This window comes from Mustela putorius, unplaced genomic scaffold (assembly GCF_011764305.1).
Source record: "Mustela putorius furo isolate JIRA1106 unplaced genomic scaffold, ASM1176430v1.1 tig00000743_pilon_pilon_pilon, whole genome shotgun sequence".
Classification (NCBI taxonomy): Eukaryota; Metazoa; Chordata; class Mammalia; order Carnivora; family Mustelidae; genus Mustela; species Mustela putorius.
The window spans coordinates 4,955,100-4,974,946 of record NW_025421464.1 but is presented as its reverse complement, the minus strand read 5'-3'; the positions used below and the strand labels follow the sequence as shown (position 1 = coordinate 4,974,946).

The 19,847-nt window shown below is 54.3% G+C and overlaps 2 protein-coding genes across 3 annotated transcripts in view; one reads left to right on the top strand and one right to left on the bottom strand.

Moving 5' to 3' along the window:
- The window catches only part of LOC101689874 (fer-1-like protein 4), a 34,626-nt gene extending 32,005 nt beyond the window's left edge, over positions 1-2,621 (top strand). Inside the window, exons 41-45 of the mRNA XM_004746542.3 lie at positions 576-674; positions 917-1,158; positions 1,602-1,882; positions 2,107-2,207; positions 2,305-2,621. Coding sequence (XP_004746599.2) covers positions 576-674; positions 917-1,158; positions 1,602-1,882; positions 2,107-2,207; positions 2,305-2,497 — 916 coding nt within the window. The 3' untranslated portion in view covers positions 2,498-2,621. The remainder of the gene's footprint in view (positions 1-575; positions 675-916; positions 1,159-1,601; positions 1,883-2,106; positions 2,208-2,304) is intronic.
- Positions 2,622-4,216: 1,595 nt separating this feature from the next.
- On the bottom strand, positions 4,217-18,688 carry ERGIC3 (ERGIC and golgi 3). Of its 2 annotated transcripts, XM_004746545.3 has the most exons (14): positions 18,516-18,688; positions 18,307-18,377; positions 18,116-18,203; positions 17,783-17,902; positions 12,044-12,137; positions 11,051-11,216; positions 10,849-10,906; positions 7,300-7,314; positions 6,626-6,657; positions 5,706-5,802; positions 5,564-5,628; positions 4,771-4,907; positions 4,636-4,691; positions 4,217-4,432 (listed from the first exon to the last, which is right to left on the bottom strand). In XM_004746545.3, exons 1-14 carry the CDS (start codon positions 18,601-18,603, stop codon positions 4,353-4,355), a joined length of 1,167 nt encoding a protein of 388 aa, XP_004746602.1. In that variant the 5' UTR covers positions 18,604-18,688; the 3' UTR covers positions 4,217-4,352. The 2 variants fall into 2 exon arrangements, with proteins under 2 accessions (XP_004746602.1, XP_004746601.1); XM_004746544.3 differs by lacking the exon at positions 7,300-7,314 and having other exon boundaries at positions 18,516-18,687.
- Positions 18,689-19,847: the final 1,159 nt, after the last annotated feature.

Sequence of the window (19,847 nt, the reverse complement as noted above, 5' to 3'; positions counted from 1 at the left end):
CGAGGTGGCTGCTAACAGTGCCAGGCTTACATCTTGCCAACTCAACTCCTTGAGCAGAAAAATAAACGTTGTCTTTACCAGGCCAAGCAAAAGTCTCAGGGCTGACTCTCCTCTATCAGCTTGCTTCAAATGCTGGTCCCTTAACCAACCCCTTAACCAACCCGCGTGGTTGGGGGGCTGGCCTCCGCCACCTCTGGAGCCTGGGAGAGGTGGGTCTTCCCCACTAGAATCACACAGACTGACAGTGTGGGGATATCCAGGAAAAACCCTGGCAGCCAAGGACAGGGCTATTTGGGGTAGTACAGGAAAGCTGGAGCCCCTCCTTCTGCCTCTCAGGGGTCGCAAGCCCTCATCCCCGCTGTCTCTCTCCCCCTCCCACTTGTGTCTGCAGACTGGCTCTCCTCTGCACCCTAGAACTGCAGCTTGCATGTCAGCCTGCTGCTGCTGCCTCCAGCTCTGTATCTGAGGTTATAGTCAACCTTGTCATGGCCATGGCCGAGGTCCTTCCTGCTTCCTGCAGCCCCTCTCAGGAACCCCTCAAGAGTCTTAAAACTCTCTTCCAATACATTTCCCAGCTATGAGCTCAGAGTCATCATCTGGAACACGGAAGATGTGGTTTTGGATGATGTGAACCCGCTCACTGGAGAGTTGTCCAGTGACATCTATGTGAAAAGGTGAGTCTGCGGGCACCCAGGCCCATGGCTGCGGACTAAGCGGAGATTGCAGTCAGGGGCTGGGGGCTTGGGCCTTGGGCTCACCCAGAGCCCTGTCCCCTAGGCCCACGAGGGGTGTGGGGAGCTGGGGAAGCGGCTGGCCTGGTGTGGGGTGGGGAGGCCAGCTGGGGGAGAGCGGGTCTCTGGGTTGGGTCTCTGCGCTGGGGTCCAGCCCTCCGCCTGCCCCTCTCCCCTGCCTGTAGCTGGGTGAAGGGGCTGGAGCACGATAAGCAGGAGACAGACGTTCACTTCAACTCCCTGACTGGGGAGGGGAATTTCAACTGGCGCTTTGTATTCCGCTTCGACTACCTGCCCACGGAGCGGGAGGTGAGCGTTCGGCGCCGGCCTGGACCCTTCGCCCTGGAAGAAGCCGAGTTCCGGCAGCCGGCGGTGCTGGTCCTGCAAGTCTGGGACTATGACCGCATCTCCGCCAATGACTTCCTTGGTACGGCTTCGCCTTCCTCCTGCCTCACCCCGAGGCCCCCATTTCTGCGCTTGTTGCCCCTGCTCCCCGTCTCTCGGTTCCCTACTCTAGCCTAGCCCTGGATGCTGGGTTTCAGACCCTAGGTCACTCTTCTTGGCTTTCTGGCCTCCTTACTGAACTTAGCCCAGAGCACAGACCTCTATTCCCACCCTATAATGTCCCCAATCCAAGGTCACTTTGGACTCGGACGCCATGGTCCCTGCTTTGGCAGTCCGGTTCCATCCTTGGCTCTGTTTGGCCGGGCTCTGACAAGCTGCTGCCACGGAAGCCGTGCTGTGTGGCCCGCTGCTGTGGCCTGAGCATCACCCAGGAGCTTCTGAGCCCCAAGGCACAGTCCTGCTGTGTGTGGGGGTTGCTAGACAGACCTTGATCTCTGGCCTAACCCCAGAGCTCCGGACTTACAGGATCCCTGGAGCTGCAGCTGCCAGACATGGTGCGGGGGGCCCGGGGCCCCGAGCTCTGCTCCGTGAGGCTGGCCCGCGACGGGGCCGGGCCGAGGTGCAACCTCTTCCGCTGCCGCCGCCTGCGGGGCTGGTGGCCTGTGGTGAAGCTGCGGGAGCCGGAGGATGAGGAACGGGAGCAGCGGGAGGCTCCAGGCGGCAAGAAGAGGCAGAGGAAGAAGAGGAAGGGCCGGCCGGAGGATTTAGCGTTCACGGACCCCGGAGGCCACGTCCACGTGCTCACGGTGGGTGAGGCAGACTCCTGACTGCGGGCTGCGGCGGCAGACTGCTGACTGTGGCGGGGGGGGGGGGGGGGGGGGCGGGGGCGGGGCAGGAGGGGCGGGCCTAAGCCCACCTCCTGACTGCGGGCTGCGGCGGCAGACTGCTGACTGTGGGGGGGCGGGGGCGGGGCAGGAGGGGCGGGCCTAAGCCCACCTCCGAGCCTGGCCTCTGTTTCCCCTTTCTTTAGGGGAAGGTGGAGGCAGAGTTTGAGCTGCTGACCGTGGAGGAGGCGGAGAAGCGGCCGGTGGGGAAGGGGCGGAAGGAGCCTGAGCCCTTGGACAAGCCCAAGTGAGGGGGAGGCGGAGCTCAAGCGGGGCAGGAGGGGCGGGAGGGGGGCAGGGGCTTTCTGGGCATTCTGACATCCCCTTTTCCCCCGCCCCCACAGCCGCCCGAAAACTTCCTTCAACTGGTTTGTGAACCCACTTAAGACTTTCGTCTTCTTCATCTGGCGTCGGTACTGGCGCATCCTGGTGCTGCTGCTGCTGCTGGCCCTGGTCACCGTCTTCCTCCTCCTGGTCTTCTACACCATGCCCGGCCAGATCAGCCAGGTCATCTTCCGGCCCCTCCACCAGCCCTGACCCCCACTGACCCTGCATACTCTTCCTGAATCTCCAGCCCCTCAAATCCTCCTGGGGAGTTCTCACCGACAGGAGCTGTTGGGAGTCCACTGCTTTCCTTGAATAAACTTGGCTGTGCCTCCCCTCTGATGCCCTGAACTTAGGGTGTACATAATACAAGGGCAGAAAACAAACTGTCCCCGGGTGACAGGTGCTGGGGAGTCACCCAGGGGTGTGAGGCTGCTCAGAGGAAGAATGGGACCTGGCAGGAAGTTCAAGGCCAAGAACCCTGGCCACCGAGCTATCATGCCTTCTGAGCGGCCCACCTGTTGCTCTTGCTCCGACAATGACATCCCTTTCACTTAACCTGCTTATGGCTTCTACCATTCTGTGACAGCTAAGCACTTACCTACTTCTGATATGCTGAGAGTAAGCATATCAGCACACTTCTGGTTGCAAATAATAGAAATCGCAACCCAAACTGGCTGAAGCAAAAAGGCATTTTGGGGAACTGGCACGGTTGTGATTCCCAGGGCTTAGCCGGCAGCCTGTCCCAGGGGTCAGAAGATGTCACTAGGACCGGTTCTCTGCCTGTGGGCTCAGCTGTCCTCTGAGGGCTAGGTCATTTGTAGAGAGCCCCCCCCCCCACCAGAACTGCAGGATGGCGGCACCAACCTCAGGTCTCCCCACATTCACATCCTAGTTTTCCCAGTACCGACGGAGCCCAGAGCTGGCAATGTCGCACTGGGGGTGGGGGACATGTGGATTGAGACCTCCTTGGAGCTTAGGGTGGGAGATCAAACCTCCTCCCAACACAGAAGTTGAGAAGGTAGACAGGGAAGTTTCTAGAGGAAACTGGGGTATTATTAAGAAGTAGAAATGGTTTCCAGCTGACGGAAAATACAAGGCTCGCTACAGCGCACAATCTGATCTGTAACTTGCAAAGAAGACCTGGCCAAGGTCACATAGCTCGTGAGGGATCCCATCAGAGCTAGATCTCAGGTCTTTCTGCCTCTAGACGTTTTGCTCTCATCGTCCTACCCTGCTTCCTGTCCTCTCTACTTCCCTCCCTACGAATGTCTTACCCAGACCCTCCCTGAGAAACGATCAGGTGAATTGCCCAGTGCTAATGTCCCTGCTTCCTGGGGCTGCCGTGCAGTGGGCTCCCGGCCCTGGCTCTGCACACGTACTGTGGGCTGTGATGGGAAGCCCTGGCCAGCTCCAGAGCTGGGGATCTGACGCCAGCCTGCCTCCAGAACGGCCACTGCTAACACGCCTCCGTTTTCCAGTGCTGCCTCCACCTTGGAGACTGCGCACGACCTGCCTGGATCCCGCTCAGGAGAATGAGCCAAGGGTGGCAGGGAGAGGCCCTGGCTTCAGCTATCACGGAAGAGGTGGCAAGCCCCAGCCTGCACCCAAGGCCCTAGTACCACTGGGTCAGCCTGTCATAAGCCTGCGGGCCGTGGTGGCTCCGGGAAGCTCCTACTGGAAAGGTCCATCTTCACCCTGGAGCTGAGCCCCAAAGGCCAAAGACAACCGCACAGGAGGGACGGAGGACAGGGCTGTGGGACAGACATTCATCTGGTGTGACTAAAGCCCCATGAGCCAGGGGATGTCCACGTGGGGCTCCCAGAGGGCACCTGGCCTGATCTGTCAGTCCTGACTGCCTTTGGGAAGTGGCTGTGATGAGGGGTTGTTTCTAGGCTCCAACCAGACAAGAACCACACGGAGACCAGCCAGTACTATCACAACCAACAGATTTATGAACCTGCACTGAGACCGACGCCGAGTGGGGGTGGGGTGGGCAAGAGGCTGCGAATGACCACAGGGCCAAAGGGAAACAGGAGAACAGAACAACAGAGGGGGAAGGAGACAACTATGTTGTCTTCCCGAGGTCAATTTTCTTCTGGATGGCTCGAGCTGAATGGTAGATGAGTGAATCGATGAGTCCAGCCACTGGGGAGAGACACAAGGGCTGGTGCTGGCCCCGCTGGGCCCTTGACTGGATCCCAGAGCCTTGTCACTTGACCAGCTAGGCCAGCATCTCCCCTTGGTTGTTGAGGTAGTCTTCCTTCCCCAAGTAAAACTCCAGCAGGGAACCCAAGCTTCACATCCCCCCCCACGCCCCAGCCCCACACAGACGCCCTTGAGCTTCGAACCTGTGAACATGCCCCCGATGATGGCACACACGCCTGTCAGGAAGTGCGTGAAGGACCTGATGGAGGGACAGGCAGGGGGTCAGCAGGTACCCCTCCACCCCGCAGTCCCAGGCCCCTCCCTCCTGCCACACTCACCTGTGCTTCTCTGTCAGCTTTACCATCATGGGTGACAGCTCATACAGCACAAAGACTCCGGGAAGCCCCTGGTCACCCATCAGCCCGTTGGCGACCTTCTCGTGCCTGGTCACAGAAAACTGATTTGTCCTCAGCACCTGGGACAGGAAGAGAGTCTGGGCCGGGGCCAAGTCTGTGACCTGGCTCTCAAACCCTCTCAGCCCTACACCTGCTCCTGCCCTTGTCCGTGGCACCTGGACTGTGTGGGAGAGAAAACAAGGCCCCACGTTGCTAATGACCACTCAAGACCCAGGGGCCACCCAGACACACTCTCAGCCTCACCACCCCGCCTTTCCCTGGGTCACCAGCTCTCTACAGTTGACCGATCCCAGCTACATGGGGTGGATTCTCTCAGTGGGGGTTCACGGGATGGGAAACAACTTGCCAAGGCCGTACCATGAGTTCCTGGCAAGGCCAGGCCTGACTTCCTGTCTGCCGAGATGCTGCCCCATAGGCCACAGCAGAAAGGGGAGGAGGGCCCCCAGGAAGGGTTAGCCCCCAGCCCAGGGCAGACCACAGGGACGGTGAGCACCAGAGGAATGGATGGAGGCAGTGAGGGCAAGTAGAAAGTTAAAGTGCTTTCAAGTCTGACAGCCTGGGCCCTGCACTCTGGCTGTGAGGGTGTATTACTCCCCCGACCCCAGCCTGCCATCCATCATCTGGGGATAAGAGCAGCACCCCACTTCCCAGGTCAACAGGACTCAAGTGCTTGGCACCATGAGGGACTCTGACAGCTGAGCTCCTGCAGACTCACCTCCCCGTCCACCTTCATGTACACTGTGGGTACCACCTTCACGAAGTACTGGAACATCATGGAGGCTGCAGGGGGAACAGAGCACTGGGCATGGGTGCTGGGCAGGGCTCTGGCAGCCAAGGGCTACCTCCCAGGCTGGTACCTTGGGGTGCGGTGACATTGGTGCGGTCCAGGGGGTTCACAATGCCCGGGTAGTCCTCCCCGAATGACAGATGCCGGATGTAGTGGGTCATGTTGATCTGAAAGCAACAGCAGCACGTGAGCCTTGGCACTCAAGACCCCACCAGGCCTCACCCCATCAACGGTTCCGCAGGACAGCAGCAGACAGGGATGCTGGGTCTGGGGCGGGGACGTGTGCAGACGGTGGAGGGAGGGAGATGTCCTGCCTGGGAGAACGTGACCAACACAGGCACCCCTACACCCCACTGGGGAACTCCTTCCTCACAGAGTCCACGGCCTCTGGGCCTCCAATCTGAGGTTCTGGTGGCATTCCACCACAAAGCCAGTAAAGGCTGGGCACGGACAGGTGTGGCAGGTGCCTGGTCTGCCTGAAGTCTCAAGCCAGGGGAGCCTAGCCTGGGGGTTGAGGGGGCCAGACTTCCCAGCTCCGACACCTGTCCTGCTCTAGTCTGTATCAACCTCAATCATCAGAAGGTCTTTAAAAACATGCAAATCTGATTACATAATCACCCCGCTTCAAGGACCAATAACCTCCACTGCCTGCAGGAGGAAGACCAGACCGCTGCTTGGCCTGAGGCTTGTGCAGTCTGGTCCGAGCCAACCTCTCCAGCTTCCTCCTCCACACCCGCCTCTGCAGGTTCTGAGAAGTTCTCCACTCCCTCCTGACTTTGCCAGAGGATCCCTTTGCCCAGGATGCTCTTGCCCAGCCCTGCCCATCTCTGGCCTGTGCAGACCTCAGTTCTCTGCCCTCAGACTGCCAGGCATGGCAGAATATGGTGTATTTTTCTCTATTCCCCCATCCCAGGACATCCCTGCAGAGACAAGAAGGCAGCAGCCATCCCCCATGCCCATCCACCCCGCATGGCTTCTGGTGGTACGTACGTTGTCGAGGCCGAAGCTCTGCAAGTCATGGACTAGGAGAGAAGGGAGAAGGGGTCACCAGATGGGGTAGCACCAGCCTCCTGGCTCCCTCAGCGCCCTTGCTCAGGCCTCCACACCCCTCTTGGAGTGTGACTGCCTAGCTCCTCTGACCCTCCACCCCCCAGCCCGGCCCTGCTGGAGGGCCGCCCATCAGGCCCCCCTTGGGCCTGTGTGCGAGTCCAGACCCTCCTCGGACCTTAAGAACACAGACCCCATTTCCCCCCGACACATACAGGGAGCCCTCTATGGCCGTCTCCCAGGTTTCCACTCCCACCAAGTCCCTGCTTGCACCTCTGGAGACAAGCCCCGCTGACTCTGGTCTCTCACTAAGTACAGCTGAGGGCCAATTGCTGAGCCCCAAGGTGAGGTGGGCCCTGAGAAGGCTGTCCAAGCACTTTCCCCGACCCCCGGACCCTCACCCTCAGAGCCCCCAAAGGAAACACTATGGGTACCCTGTACTGTCTATTCCAGAACCAGTGCTTCCTGCCCTCTGGCCCTGATCTCTCCTATTTGAAGGAACCCTACCTGAAAAGTAAGACCCCCATCCCAGGCCCCTCCAAACCTCCTCCCGTCCTGAGAGGGTAGGCTGCCCCAGAAGCGGGGGCTTGGCCTCCCTGAGGGGCAGGGCCACTTACTCTCCACAGCATGGACTGCAGCATGGGGGAGGGCAGGAGAGAGACGGGAGGAAGAGAAAAGAGATTGAGAGCTTCACAACGAGAACTACGGAGCAAGACACATGGTAGAAAGGAAGGCTGGAATATTCTGGCTCAGCAGCAGGGTCTGGGCCCTGCTAACAAGGCTCCTCCTGGTCTCATCCCCAGGGGAACTCTTCCCTGGCCAGGGAGGAATGCAAGGGCTCTTGGGGGCAGAAGTACGCTGGCCTAGGAAGAATAAAAGATTTAGAGGCCAATAAGCCACTTTCCTAGCTGTATGACCTTAGGCAAGCAACTTGCCCTTTCTGGGGCTCAGTGATCTCTACAAAGGGCTGTCCTGAGGACCAGGTAGGATCTAAGATGGAAAAGCACAAGGTAAACTTCATAATCATCCCCCCATAAAGCAACAAAGATGTCAGAAACTAGCTCCCAGACCTTCCATTCAGCCAGACCTTTGGCCTCAGGCAACTGTAGCCTAGTGTTCTGAACACCCTCCCGGGAGACAGAGCACCTCTGCTCTGGGCTCCCTGACTCGGGCTGCAGCCCACGTGGAGCAGCAGAGCGGACCTCTCACTGCGTGCCTCCAGAGCCCGGGCCAGCAGCGCGACCCTGACTGTCTCCCAGCGTCGCTGTGAGACTACCCTTCCCCTGACCCCTCCAGAAGAGGGGGCTCTGGACCCACCTCTCGCCCCTACCCAGCATTCAGCCCCATCCCTGCACACCGCCTTCCACACCAGCCACGGCGCTGCCCCCAGGAGGCCCGTTCCTCCTGCTCACCGCAGTCCCTGGGCCCTCAGGACCGCCAGCTCATCTCTCACCCTCGGACGCCCGTCACACTGTAGCTCTGTACATCCCCCAATACAATCCCGACTCCCAACCCTCCCAGGGGGCCCCATTACTCATCAGGGAAACCCCTACTTCTTCAGCCTCTATGCATTCAATTCATTGTCGCGCTCCAACTGCAGCCTGGCTCTCTCTTGACAGTCCTTTCCCTGCAGCCCCCTCAGGGGTGACGATTTCTTCCCCACGCTTAGCCTCCTCCGTAGCCCAAAGTGAGGCCTTGCTTCTTAATGCCATTCCAGATCATGGTCCCTCGAGCTGCCCTAAAAATCCCCAGCTTTGCAGCTGGCAAAGTATACTGACTCTCCCTACTCGTCTTAGTCCCTTCGAGATCCACACAGAAGCGCAGGCTGGCCCTTCGCGCCTCTCAACAGCTCTCGGCTCTCGAGTCTGGCCACCACTCTCTCCTCCACAACCCTGTCACCCTTCCCGATGATCTCCTGATCACCAGCTGTCATCCTACCTGTCCCGAAGTGGTCAGCCTTTCCTCCCGTCGCCATGTTTGGACTTTCTACACTTCTAGGGCACTCGGTTCTGTCTTCTTTTTCCCTCTCGAGAACTGGAGCAGGACTGGCTGGCTCTGTGGCACGGCGGACTGTTCCCACTGCATATCACCCACTGCTGCCTCGCACAGCTTGTCCACCAGCCCCCTCGAGTCTGGCCCTTGCCCTCTAGGTCCAGCCCACCTCTTCCCTTTCAAGCAAACTCCACAGAAGAGTGGTGCTTTCTCACAGGCTCCAACCCCTCTCCCTTTCCTTCCTGAGCCACACAGTGCGTGCTCCCTATCACTCCACGAAAACTGCTACCAACGTCACAGTGACCACTGCCAGGTCATCCAGCCAGTGGGCGACTCTCAGTCAACGTGCAGAAACATCGGGTCTGGGTTTGGAAATGCCTCCTTCTCCAGGCTTTCAGGACACCCCCTCTTCGCTGGCCTTCCCGTCTGACCAGCGCTCCATACCGGTCCAGCGGCTGCTTCCTCCCAATGCCCGTGTCCTCTGACAGGGAAGGCGCCACGCTCTGTCTTTGGAGCTCTCCTCCTCACTGCCTACCCTCACCTCCACGCGACCTCATCCTGTTCCACTGTTTTACATACCCGAGGACTGCCATCTAAGTATCTCGGGGCCGGACCTCTCCCCTGACCTCCAGATCCAGCCAGCTGCTTACCAGCATCCGGACTGTCTAAAAGGACACCCGGAGCCCACCAGCCTGAACACATCAGTCACCGAATTCCTGCTTGATTTGTCCAGCCATCTAAACACGTTCTTCTGAAGCTTCCCCTCTCCCGAAACAACTTCATGCCTCTCACTCCTCAGGCACAAAACTTCGGAGCCATCTTTGACCCCATCCCTTCCCGCATCACCACCGCCACCCATCAGCCACGCCTCTCGGCCTCTCCCTCCAACGTCAGCCAGCCCTGCTTGTCCCTCCCCGGCTCTGGCCCGGCCCCCATCATCCTGTGCCCAGATGGATCACAGCCATGGCCTCCTACCGGCCTCTCTGGTTCTGTCCTGCCCCCAGTCTCGTCCACGGAGCAGAGTGCTGCCTACCTCTGCCAAGTCAAGTCACAGCACGTAGCACCTTCTCAAAGCCCAACGATGGCTGTGTGTCTCACGGAGAGTAAGGGCCCTCGTCCCTGTGGTGCCCTCCCAAACCCTGCAGGCTGTGGCCCCGTTACCAGGCTCACCTTACCCCTAGCCACACTGCCCTGCTCGCTGCGTGCCAATCCCCCGCTTTCTTACTGCGTCTCCAACTCACCAAGCCCGTTCTCAGCTCAGAGATTTGCATTTGCTCTTCTCTCTGCTTCAGACACCTCTGCCCGGACACCCCAGGGCTAGCTCCTTCACCTTCTTCAGGTCTTTACTCAAATGCCTCCCCATCAGTCCTTCCCCGCCCACCCGACACCAATGGCACATATGCACCGTCTCGCCAGAGCCCCTCGCCTCCGTCATCTTGATCCTGCCTTTCTTGGGCTCACAGTACTCAACAGTAACGTTTGTGGTCTGTTTCTTTACTACACGCTGAGGACAAGGACTGTGTTCCGTTTGGAGCTGCGCTGTGAGCACCCAGACTAGAAGGGGCACGCGGTGACTACCGCATACCCAGTGTGTGCACGAAGGAACCCGGGAAGGAACAGAAATCCCACTTATTCATCCGTGTGAACAACCTGTGTGTGTGTGGGGGGGACTAGTATCTGCAGCCCCATTTTAGAGAAGAAATTGAATGGGGCTCCATAGTCCCCAAATCTGACCTAACTTGGGAGGGGCTGACCCTGTGTTCGAGCCCTGCCCTGCTGACCCCCAAGCCTCCCACACGGCACACCTGATCCTGAGAACTACTCTGAGACAAGTGCCCCCCACAGCCGGGCTCTGGGCCGCAGCCTTCACCCGCACAAGCACCCTAGGAGAGAAGGACCAGCCTCTCCATTTTATAAAATAGGAAACGAGCTCAAAAAGGTGAAGGAACTTCCTCCAAGTTTCGCACAGCCAGTAAGGTCTGAAACTGAACTCTGAACCCAGGCAGTCTGGGTCCCCAGCCTGAACTGTGCTCTGAACTGTGTACCAAACTGCTGCCCCGTGATGAGGGTCTCCCCCGGGCCGAGGACACACAGCATCGGGCAGGCGCAGGGGCACTCAAACCCACCAGGGCATCCGGGGTCTAAAACCCCCCAGCGAAGGCAGGTGCACTCACCATGCACATGAGACTGCTGGAAGCTCTTCCCGGGAGCAAAGTGGAAGTTTCCGGCCACCTGTAGGGGATATTCCCACTCATTCTCCAGCCGTCTCCTCCCTTCCTCTGGTCTCCTGAGGGCCTGAGAGGGCCCTCGGTTCACCGAGGAGCGAGGCCAACCCACAGCTCAGCTGGCCCTTTCCCACCTCAGTCCCTCCTGTACCTTGTTGACTTCTAAGAAGCCATACACTTGGCAGCCTTCGTTCTTCTGCTCCTGCATCTTCTGGCTGAAGCCCTCTCGCCGGCACTGCTCGATCGTGTCTGGGTTCTTGAAGGCCCAGCCCCGACGCCGATAGGCCTCTCGCACATCTTCACAGGTGTTGCAGCACCTGCGGGCAGGGGGGAGGGGTGGGGCATGCGGTGAGAGCCGCACAGAGGCACAGGCCGGGAGCCGGGACCTCGGGAGACAGAGCAGTGCTGTCCACGAACGAAGCCTCTGCCAGCCTCGCCCCCGGCCACCAAATGTTCTCAAACCACGTTTGCTCAGAGGCAGCAGGACTGTTAAAAATGCATATTCCCATTCTGTTGGGGATGCCGAAATGTTTTAGGACAGAGAGCAGTGACAGCTGCCCAACACTTGAATGTAGTTAATGCCACTGAATCCAACACGTGAAAATGGTTAAAATGCTAAGTTTTAAAAGTCATACATATTGTACCACAATGGGAAGAAAATATTAAATACACACTCCCAGGCCCTACCCTAGACCTGCTGAATCAGCTTCTTGGGGGCCAGGGCCCGAGGAACAGAAGCAGTGGCCACCTATCACAGGTCTCATTACCTGGACTGGGCCCACAATCCCAGCTCTTTACATACAGTATACCCTAACCCCAATGTGACTGTTCTGGGAGACGTGTTCTCATCAGCCCCCTTCCCCAGAGAGGTTATGTGGCTCTGCCCAAGGACCCAAGGACCCAGGCGGCTGGACTCTGAACTGGAGCAGGGACCACTTCAGCCTCCACCCGTCTCTGGCCCCACGCAGGGCCTGGCCATAGAGCCCCAGGCACGTGCACCAGGAGCAGTGACTGAGGCACACATCCCCACTCAACTCCCGGTCCAAACTCCCCCACCTGCCGTGAAGCCCGCCACAGACGGAGGATGGCTGACACACGGTGCCTCGTGGGAACCCCCCACCCCGGCCCCCAGGGTCCAGCTCACTTGATGTCTTCTGTTTCGGCACCATAGCAGCTCTCACAGCGATCAGGGTCCAGGGAGTCAGGGTCAAACACCTTTACCTCGACTTTCCCGAGCTCTAAGGGGAGGACAGAGGCAGGGGCATCAGCTGGGAGCAGACAGAGCGAAAATGGCACCCCTGACCCCTGCACAGGCCCTTTGGTCTGTGGCCTGGGCATAATAAAAGCTACAATAATAGCTAATACTGGAGCGCCTGGGTGGCTCATTTGGTTAAGCGCCTGCCTTTAGCTCAGGTCGTGATCCCCATCAGGCTCCCTGCTCGGCCGGGAGTCTGCTTGTCCCTTTCCCTCTGCCCCTCCCCCTCTCTTGCAGTCTCTCAAATAAATAAATAAAATCTAAAAAAAAAAAAAAAAGCCAATATTGGGGCGCCTGGGTGGCTCAGTGGGTTAAGCCGCTGCCTTCGGCTCAGGTCATGATTCCAGGGTCCTGGGATCGAGTCCCGTGTCGGGCTCTCTGCTCAGCAGGGAGCCTGCTTCCCTCTCTCTCTCTCTGCCTGCCTCTCTGTCTACTTGTAATCTCTGTCTGTCAAATAAACAAATAAAATCTTTAAAAAAAAAAAAGCCAATATTTATATGGTGCACACATGTGTCCAGCACTAAGCACTTTGGCACATGTATTATTTCTCGAAATAAAAGTACAAGTAATGAAACAGTAACAGCAAATACTAAGTGTTAGCTGACTACAGGTCACTGTGCACAGAATGTCTTTCACCGCACACGGATCTGAGGAAGGTTGGGATGATTATTACCCACATCGTACTTGTAAAGATTGGGAAACTCAGAGATGAGAAGTGGCTCTGCCTAGGGTGACACAGTTAAGTGGCAGATTTCAGCCCTAGTTTCCAGGCGTGTGCCTTTAACCACCTCACCTTGGTGCTACACCTCAGACCTTTCTCTCCGCGCTCAACTCCCTGACTCTTAACTACCTCCTCCTAACCGCAGACTCCAATATTCAGTAACGCAACCTCCTGCCTTCCCAAGTCGTATTTTGTCCTCCCATCTGAGCCTCATTCCCACACGCACACCTAGACCCTGTTATTTCCCATGACCGCAAACCTTCCACAATTCAATTTCAAGTATCCCAATCTCTGACTCCTTATCCTTATGTTCCCAGCTCACTACCTCCGGTACCCAGAAACCACCAATTCTTTGACAACAATGACACCATCACCCCCTCACGCCCTCGCTTCCCTCTTTATTTAAATTCCATGGTCCAAATGGGGAACGGACTGTCTTCAATAAATGCTGCCGGGAAAACTGGATGTTTATATGCAAAAAACGAAACTGGACCCCTATCTTACACAACTCACAAAAATTAACTCGAAATGATTAAAGACTTAAATGTAAGACTGATAGTGTAAAACTTCAGAAAGAAAATAAGGAAAGAGCTCCCTGACATTGGTCTTGGTAATTATTTTTTGGTTAGGACACCAAACGTATACGCAACAAAAGCAAAAATAAACAAGTGGGACAACACCACAATAAAAAGCTTCTGTATTGCAAAAGGAACGATTAACAAAATGACAGGACAACCAATGGAATACAAGAAAACACTCACAAATGATATATCTGATAAGGGGTTACTATCCAAAATACATAAGGAACTCATACAACTCAACAGCAAAACAAATGAACATCAAAGGATCTAATTAAAAATGGACAAAGGAAAGGACCTGAACACACATTTTTCAAAAGAACACATACAAATGGCCAACAGGTAAATGGAAAAGAGCTCCACAGCATTAATCATCAGGGAAATGCAAGTCAAAACCCTAAGAGATCACCTCACACCTGCTAGAATGGCTGTTACCATTCATAAATACAAACAAACATGACACCTGGGTGGCTCAGTTGGTTGGGCGACTGCCTTCGGTTTGGGGTTGTGATCCTGGAGTCCTGGGATCTAGTACCACGGGGCTCCCTGCTCAGCAGGAGTCTGCTTCTCCCTCTGACCCTCCCCTCTCTTGTGCTCTCTTTCATTCTCTCTCAAATAAATAAAATCTTTAAAAAACAAACAAGAAATAACTAGTATTGGGGCACCTGGCTGACTCAGTATAGATGGAACTCTTCGTCCTGGGGTTGTGAATTTGATCTCCACATTAGGAGTGGAGCCTACTTAAAAAAAACAAAAACAAAAACAAAAAAAACGGGGCGCTTGGGTGGCTCAGTGGGTTAAGCCTCTGCCTTCGGCTCAGGTCATGATCCCAGGGTCCTGGGATTGAGCCCCACATTGGGCTCTCTGCTCGGCAGGGAGCCTTCTTCCCCCCATCTCTCTGCCTACTTGTGCTCTTTCTCTCTCTGTCAAATAAATAAATAAAATCTTAAAAAAAAACCCTCTTTAAAAATAAAGCAACAACAAAAAACAAGAAATAAGTAGTATTGACAAAGATGTGGGAAAAAGGGAATGCTCATGCACTGTTGGTGGGAATGTAAATTGGTGCAGCCTCTATGGCAAACAGTACAGAAGTTCCTTCAAAAATTAAAAAGAGAACTACCATATGTTCTAGCAATTCCATGGCTGGGTATATATCCAAAAAACCCCAAAATCGTATCTCTTATCAGTATCTGCAGTTCCATGTTCTTTGCAGCATTATTTACAACAGCCAAGACATGGAAACAATCTAAGTGTTTGTCAACAGATGAACAGATAAAGAAAATGTGGTGCATATATACATAGTGGAGTATCATTCAGCCACTAAAAAGAAGGAACTCCTTTATCTGCAACAGCATGGATAACGGTTGAGGACATTATGCTAAGTAAAATAAGTCAGAGAAAGACAACTTCATGATCTCATTTACATGTAGAATCTAAAAAAGCCTGTTTCATAAAAACAGACACTAGAATGGTGGTTGCCAGGGGTTGGGAGGTGGGGGAAACAGGGAGATGTTGATCAGGGGGCACAGACTCCCAGTTATAAGATGAGTAAGTTGTGGGATCTAATGTATAGGATAGACTGTAGTTAACAACACCGTACTGTATACTTGAAAGTTGCTAAGAGAGTAGATCTTCAATATTGGTTCTTACCAAACACAAAACGTAACCATGTGAAGTGATGGATATGCTAGCTAACCATACTGTGGTAATCATTTCATAACACCTGTGTAACCCAATCATCACACGATACACCTGGAATACAAATGTTTAAGTTTACAAAATGTTATTTTTTTTCTTTTTTTTTTTTTTAAGTGGAGCCTGAACCCATGACCCTGAGATAAAGGCCTGAGCTGGGATCAAGAGTTGGACACTTAATCGATGGAGCCACCCAGATGGCCCCATGATGTTATACATCAATTATATCTTTTTAAAAAAAGATTTTATTTATTTGACAGAGAGAAAGGGAACACAAGCAGAGGGAATGGGAGAGGGAGAAGCAGGCTTCCCGTCAAGCAGGGAGCCTGAGTGGGGCTCGATCCCAGGACCCCGGGATCATGACCTGAGCTGAAGGCAGATGCCTAATGACTGAGCCACCCAGGCGCCCCATGACGTCACTTTCAATTTCCACGATGAACAGAGAAGCAACAGAGCCCACCTGATCTCCCTACCAAATCCACCAGGCCACCTGCATTCTCTGTCAGCCCCTACCCTACCTTCACTGCTCTCTCTCATGGCAAAATACCTGAAAGTGGTTTTTTTTTTTTTTTAAGATCTTATTTATTTATTTGACAGAAAGAGAGAGAGAGAGATCACAAGCAGGCAGAGAGAGAGAGAGAAGCAGGCTCCCTGCTGAGCAGAGAACCAGATGAGGCGCTGGATCCCAGGACCCTGGGATCATGACCTGAGCCGAAGGCAGAGGCTTAACCCACTGAGCCACCCAGGTGCCCCTGAAAGCGTTATTTTTACTCAATGCCTCTCTTTCCTTTTCTGTTCTTTCATCAGATTTTCATCCTCAACAGTATCGAAACTGTTCTTTGTAAAGTCTCCAGGGGCCTCCATGTTGTCAATTGCAATGATCAATTCTTACTGATTTTACAGGACTATCAACAGCTTCTGACAGATGCTCACTCTCTCTTCTTGAAAGTCTCTGCCTCCATTTGGCTTTTGCAACATCTCTTGTTTCTCTTCTACCTTAATGGCTCTCAATCTTCCTTCCTGGATCCTCTTTTCCTGACTTCTAAATATTGGAGGGGCTGAGGGTACAGTCCCTAGACCTCTACTCTACTAACATTTTTACTCCTTAGGTCTTCTCCTTTAGTCCAATGGCTTTAATGCCATCTGCATGCCGATAACTCCTACATTTATTCCCCAGCCCTTCTCTAACGTCTAGACTGGTAGTCTAACTGCCTCCTGAACATCATAAGGTATAAAATGGGCACCCCAAGTTTAACATGCCTCAAACCTGAAATCTACCCCTCAATCCTCATCCTTCCTTGTGAGACCAATCCCCAAGAAGTCCCCAGTGATCACCACTTCCTGGTATTCACATCCTTATGTAGTTCCACCTCCCGTAATGAATAGGGCTGATCTGTGTGACCACTTATATACTGCAGAAATGATGGTGTCCAACTTCTGAGGCTAGGTCATAAAAGAAGCTGCAGTTTCTACCTTGTGGTTTCCCAGATCACATGCACAGGGAGAAGCCAGATGCCATGCCTTGAGGACACTGAAGCAGCTCTATTGAGAGGCCCGTGTGCTTAAAGGCACTGAGGCATCTTGCCAACAGCCATACACCTGAGCTCTTAGGAGCAGACCCTCCAGCCCCAGTCAAGCCTTCAGATGACTAGAGCCTCAGCCAAAAGCTAGACTGCAATCTCATGAGAGACCCTAAGCCAGAACCACCCAACCACACCAGTCTTGAATTCCCAACCCACAGAAACAAAACAATGTTTGTCCTATTAAGCCACTAATTTTGAGGATAATTTGTTACATGGCAGGAGATAGATAATATTCCCTGTCTCTCTCTCTCTCTCTCTCTCTCTCTCACACACACACTCACACACACACACACACACACACACACACACACACATTCTCTTTCTCCTCTCTGGTCATGCCTATTGCATGTCATTCATTTGCTCACGGCAAAACCCTTGGAATCAACCTCCACTCTGCTTTCTTATACCCTATTTACAATGCTATAGCAAATTCCTTGCTCTCTGCTGGACAGGAAAGAAGTTAGGGTGAGCAGCCACACTGTACCAGGTATCACACACATATGACTTCATTTGATTGTATAATTCCATGTGGTTGGTACTAGTGTTTATCATGGCTTTATAGGTGAGATCATAGACTGCAAGAGACAAAATTATACATTTGTCTGAATTACATTCAGGCAATCTAACTCAAGAATGTAAACTCTTAACCTTGAGCCACCCTTGGAAGTGCCTTCCAGAGGGGAAGAACACTAAAGGCTGAATTCAGCTATCGGGATGGGGAAGCGAATGCCCAGAGAAATGTGGGTCCACCTAGAGGAGTTCTGCCAAGGTAACAGCACATAAGACCCATCCTGAAACTTCTGTTACTCACCTGTGATAGGCAGGGATTGGAGACCTCTGAGAATGATAGCCAACTAGACTACTCTACTAAGCCTGGATTTCAGGCCACTCTGATTCTTAATAACAGGGGGACCCTAAGCAAGCCACTTGACTTCTCTGGGTCTTAGCTGCTTCATTTGTCATTTGGCCAGCCACATCCCACTTGCCAGCAGGAAGGGCTTGGGCATGTCCAGCTCTGGGATCTGAGATCTGGCCTCCTCCCCACAGTTACCATGACGCTCGGCCTCTGAGCTCACGGGGATGCCATCCTTATCTAGCCGTTGCTTAAACAGGTTGTGCTCCACATCCAGCTGCTGCTCCCCAGCCACATCCATGGCATCGATGCTCAGATCTGGAAGCAGGAAGTCAGGGTAAGGTACTGGGAACCTAGGGCAAGGGGAGAATCTGGGTTTTGGAGGATAAGAGGATGCTGGGACTGTCTGGGGGCAGCAGTGGATTAGGGGGAAGGGGCTGTCCTGGAATCCCACCCAGAACCTAAGGCTGGAGGTGTGAATCTGGAAGCCCACCTGAGAACTTGCAACTCCCAGCCCTGGTGGGTACTCACAGGCACAAGGCATATGCGGAAAAAACACGTCGATGTTGATCTTCAGTTTATCTCCCCGTGACTTGTCCACATAGAGTTCAGGATGCACCTGGAGCAGCACTACCTCAGTAAGACTTGGCCCTACGCCTCTCCTTCCCCACTCCCATCCCTAGAATGCCGAGCCCCGCCCACGTACTAGGCCCGCCCCTTACCTCAGTGGTGAGGTAATACTGCAGCTCGGACAGAAACAGTAGCAGCATGAGGAGGCCACTGACAATGGTCACTGCGGGGAAGGGAGCGAGGGTCAGAAGGGCCTCTGCTCCATTCTCTCAAGCCCCCCATAGGCCCAGTCGTGTCCAGGCGCCCAGGCCAAGCTCTCGGACCCCCATGTCCCCGCGACCCCGGCCCTGTAGCGGCCTACCCGTGGCGCCCCCGCAGGTCTTAACCCGGAAGTCCTCCAGAGTCTTGGGGTAGGCATCGAACTGCTTGAGCTTCCCCAGCGCCTCCATGGGGACCAGCCGGAAAGGGGACGCCAGCCGGCCCGCCGCGGCGGCCTCCAGCTTCCGGCCAGGAGTTTGAGCCACGCCCCCTCTCCTTGCGCACGCAGGCGCACCAATGCGCACGCTTGGCACCACCCCTCGCTCGAGTTCTCGCTCTGGCCGCCCCGCCCACCGGTGCTGGGGGCTGCAGTCTGAACTGGGTGGTGGGGACTGCTCCCGCGGACTGGGTAGTGTGTCTTGTGGACAGGGCTCCCGGAGGTGACTCTGCGGGGGCAGAAACAGTAATAGCAGCATTCGCTTCCCTTGACCTAGGAACTGAGCCGAGAGTTTCCCATGAGACTCCTGGAACAACATGAACCTCCTAGAACAGTGGCTTTCAAAGTGTCCCCAACTAGCAACCTCATCATCACCTGGGTACCTGGTTAAAAATGCGTATTGGCCCTATCACAGACCTGCTGAATCAGAAACTAGGAGTGGATCCCAGGTGAATCCCTGCAGTTAGTTTGAGAATCACTGCTGTAGAAAGTAGGTGGGACTTTCAACTCTCATTTTCTGAAAGAGGAACTGCCCGGAGAAGCTAAGTAACTTGCCCTGGATCACAGCCAGTTAATGGCGGGGCAACTCAACCACACCAGTCTTGAATTCCTAACCCACAGAAACTGAGAAAGCAAATGTTTGTTTTATTGAGCCACTAATTTTGAGGATAATTCCTCAACACAGTAGCAGATATATAATATTCCCCTGTCTCAGACACACACACATACACACACACATTCTCTTTCTCCTCTCTAGTCATACCTGTTGCAAGCCATTCATTTGCTCAGAGAAAAACCCTTGGAATCAACCTTGACTCTGCTCTCTTATACCCTGGGTCGTGGCTGGGTTGATTCCAGACCATTTCTTCTGGACCTCAAAGTAGGTAAACAAGAAATGTATATACATTCCACTTAAAAATGGTTAAGATGGTGGGGCGCCTGGTGGCTCAGCAGTTTAAAGCCTCTGCCTTCGGCTCAGGTCATGATTCCTGGGATTGAGCCCCACATAGGGCTGTCTGCTCAGCAGGGAGCCTGCTTCCTCCTCTCACACTCTCTCTCTCTCTCTCTCTCTCTCTGCTTGCCTCTCTGCCTACTTGTGATCTCTGTCAAATAAATAAAAATAAAATAAAATCTTTAAAAAAATGGCTAAGATGGTAAATTTTATGTTGTATGTATTTTACCACATACACAATTGGGAAAAGAGTAAATAATAATTAA

Bases quoted from the DNA above. Each gene is read 5' to 3' on its own strand.
- ERGIC3 (XM_004746545.3), bottom strand. From the start codon at position 18,603: ATGGAGGCGCTGGGGAAGCTCAAGCAGTTCGATGCCTACCCCAAGACT. The intron at 5,803-6,625 runs GTACGTACCACC...TGTTGCTTTCAG, and splicing joins AGAGCTTCGGCCTCGACAAC to ATCAACATGACCCACTACAT. The intron at 4,692-4,770 runs GTGAGTGTGGCA...TCCCTCCATCAG, and splicing joins AAGCTGACAGAGAAGCACAG to GTCCTTCACGCACTTCCTGA.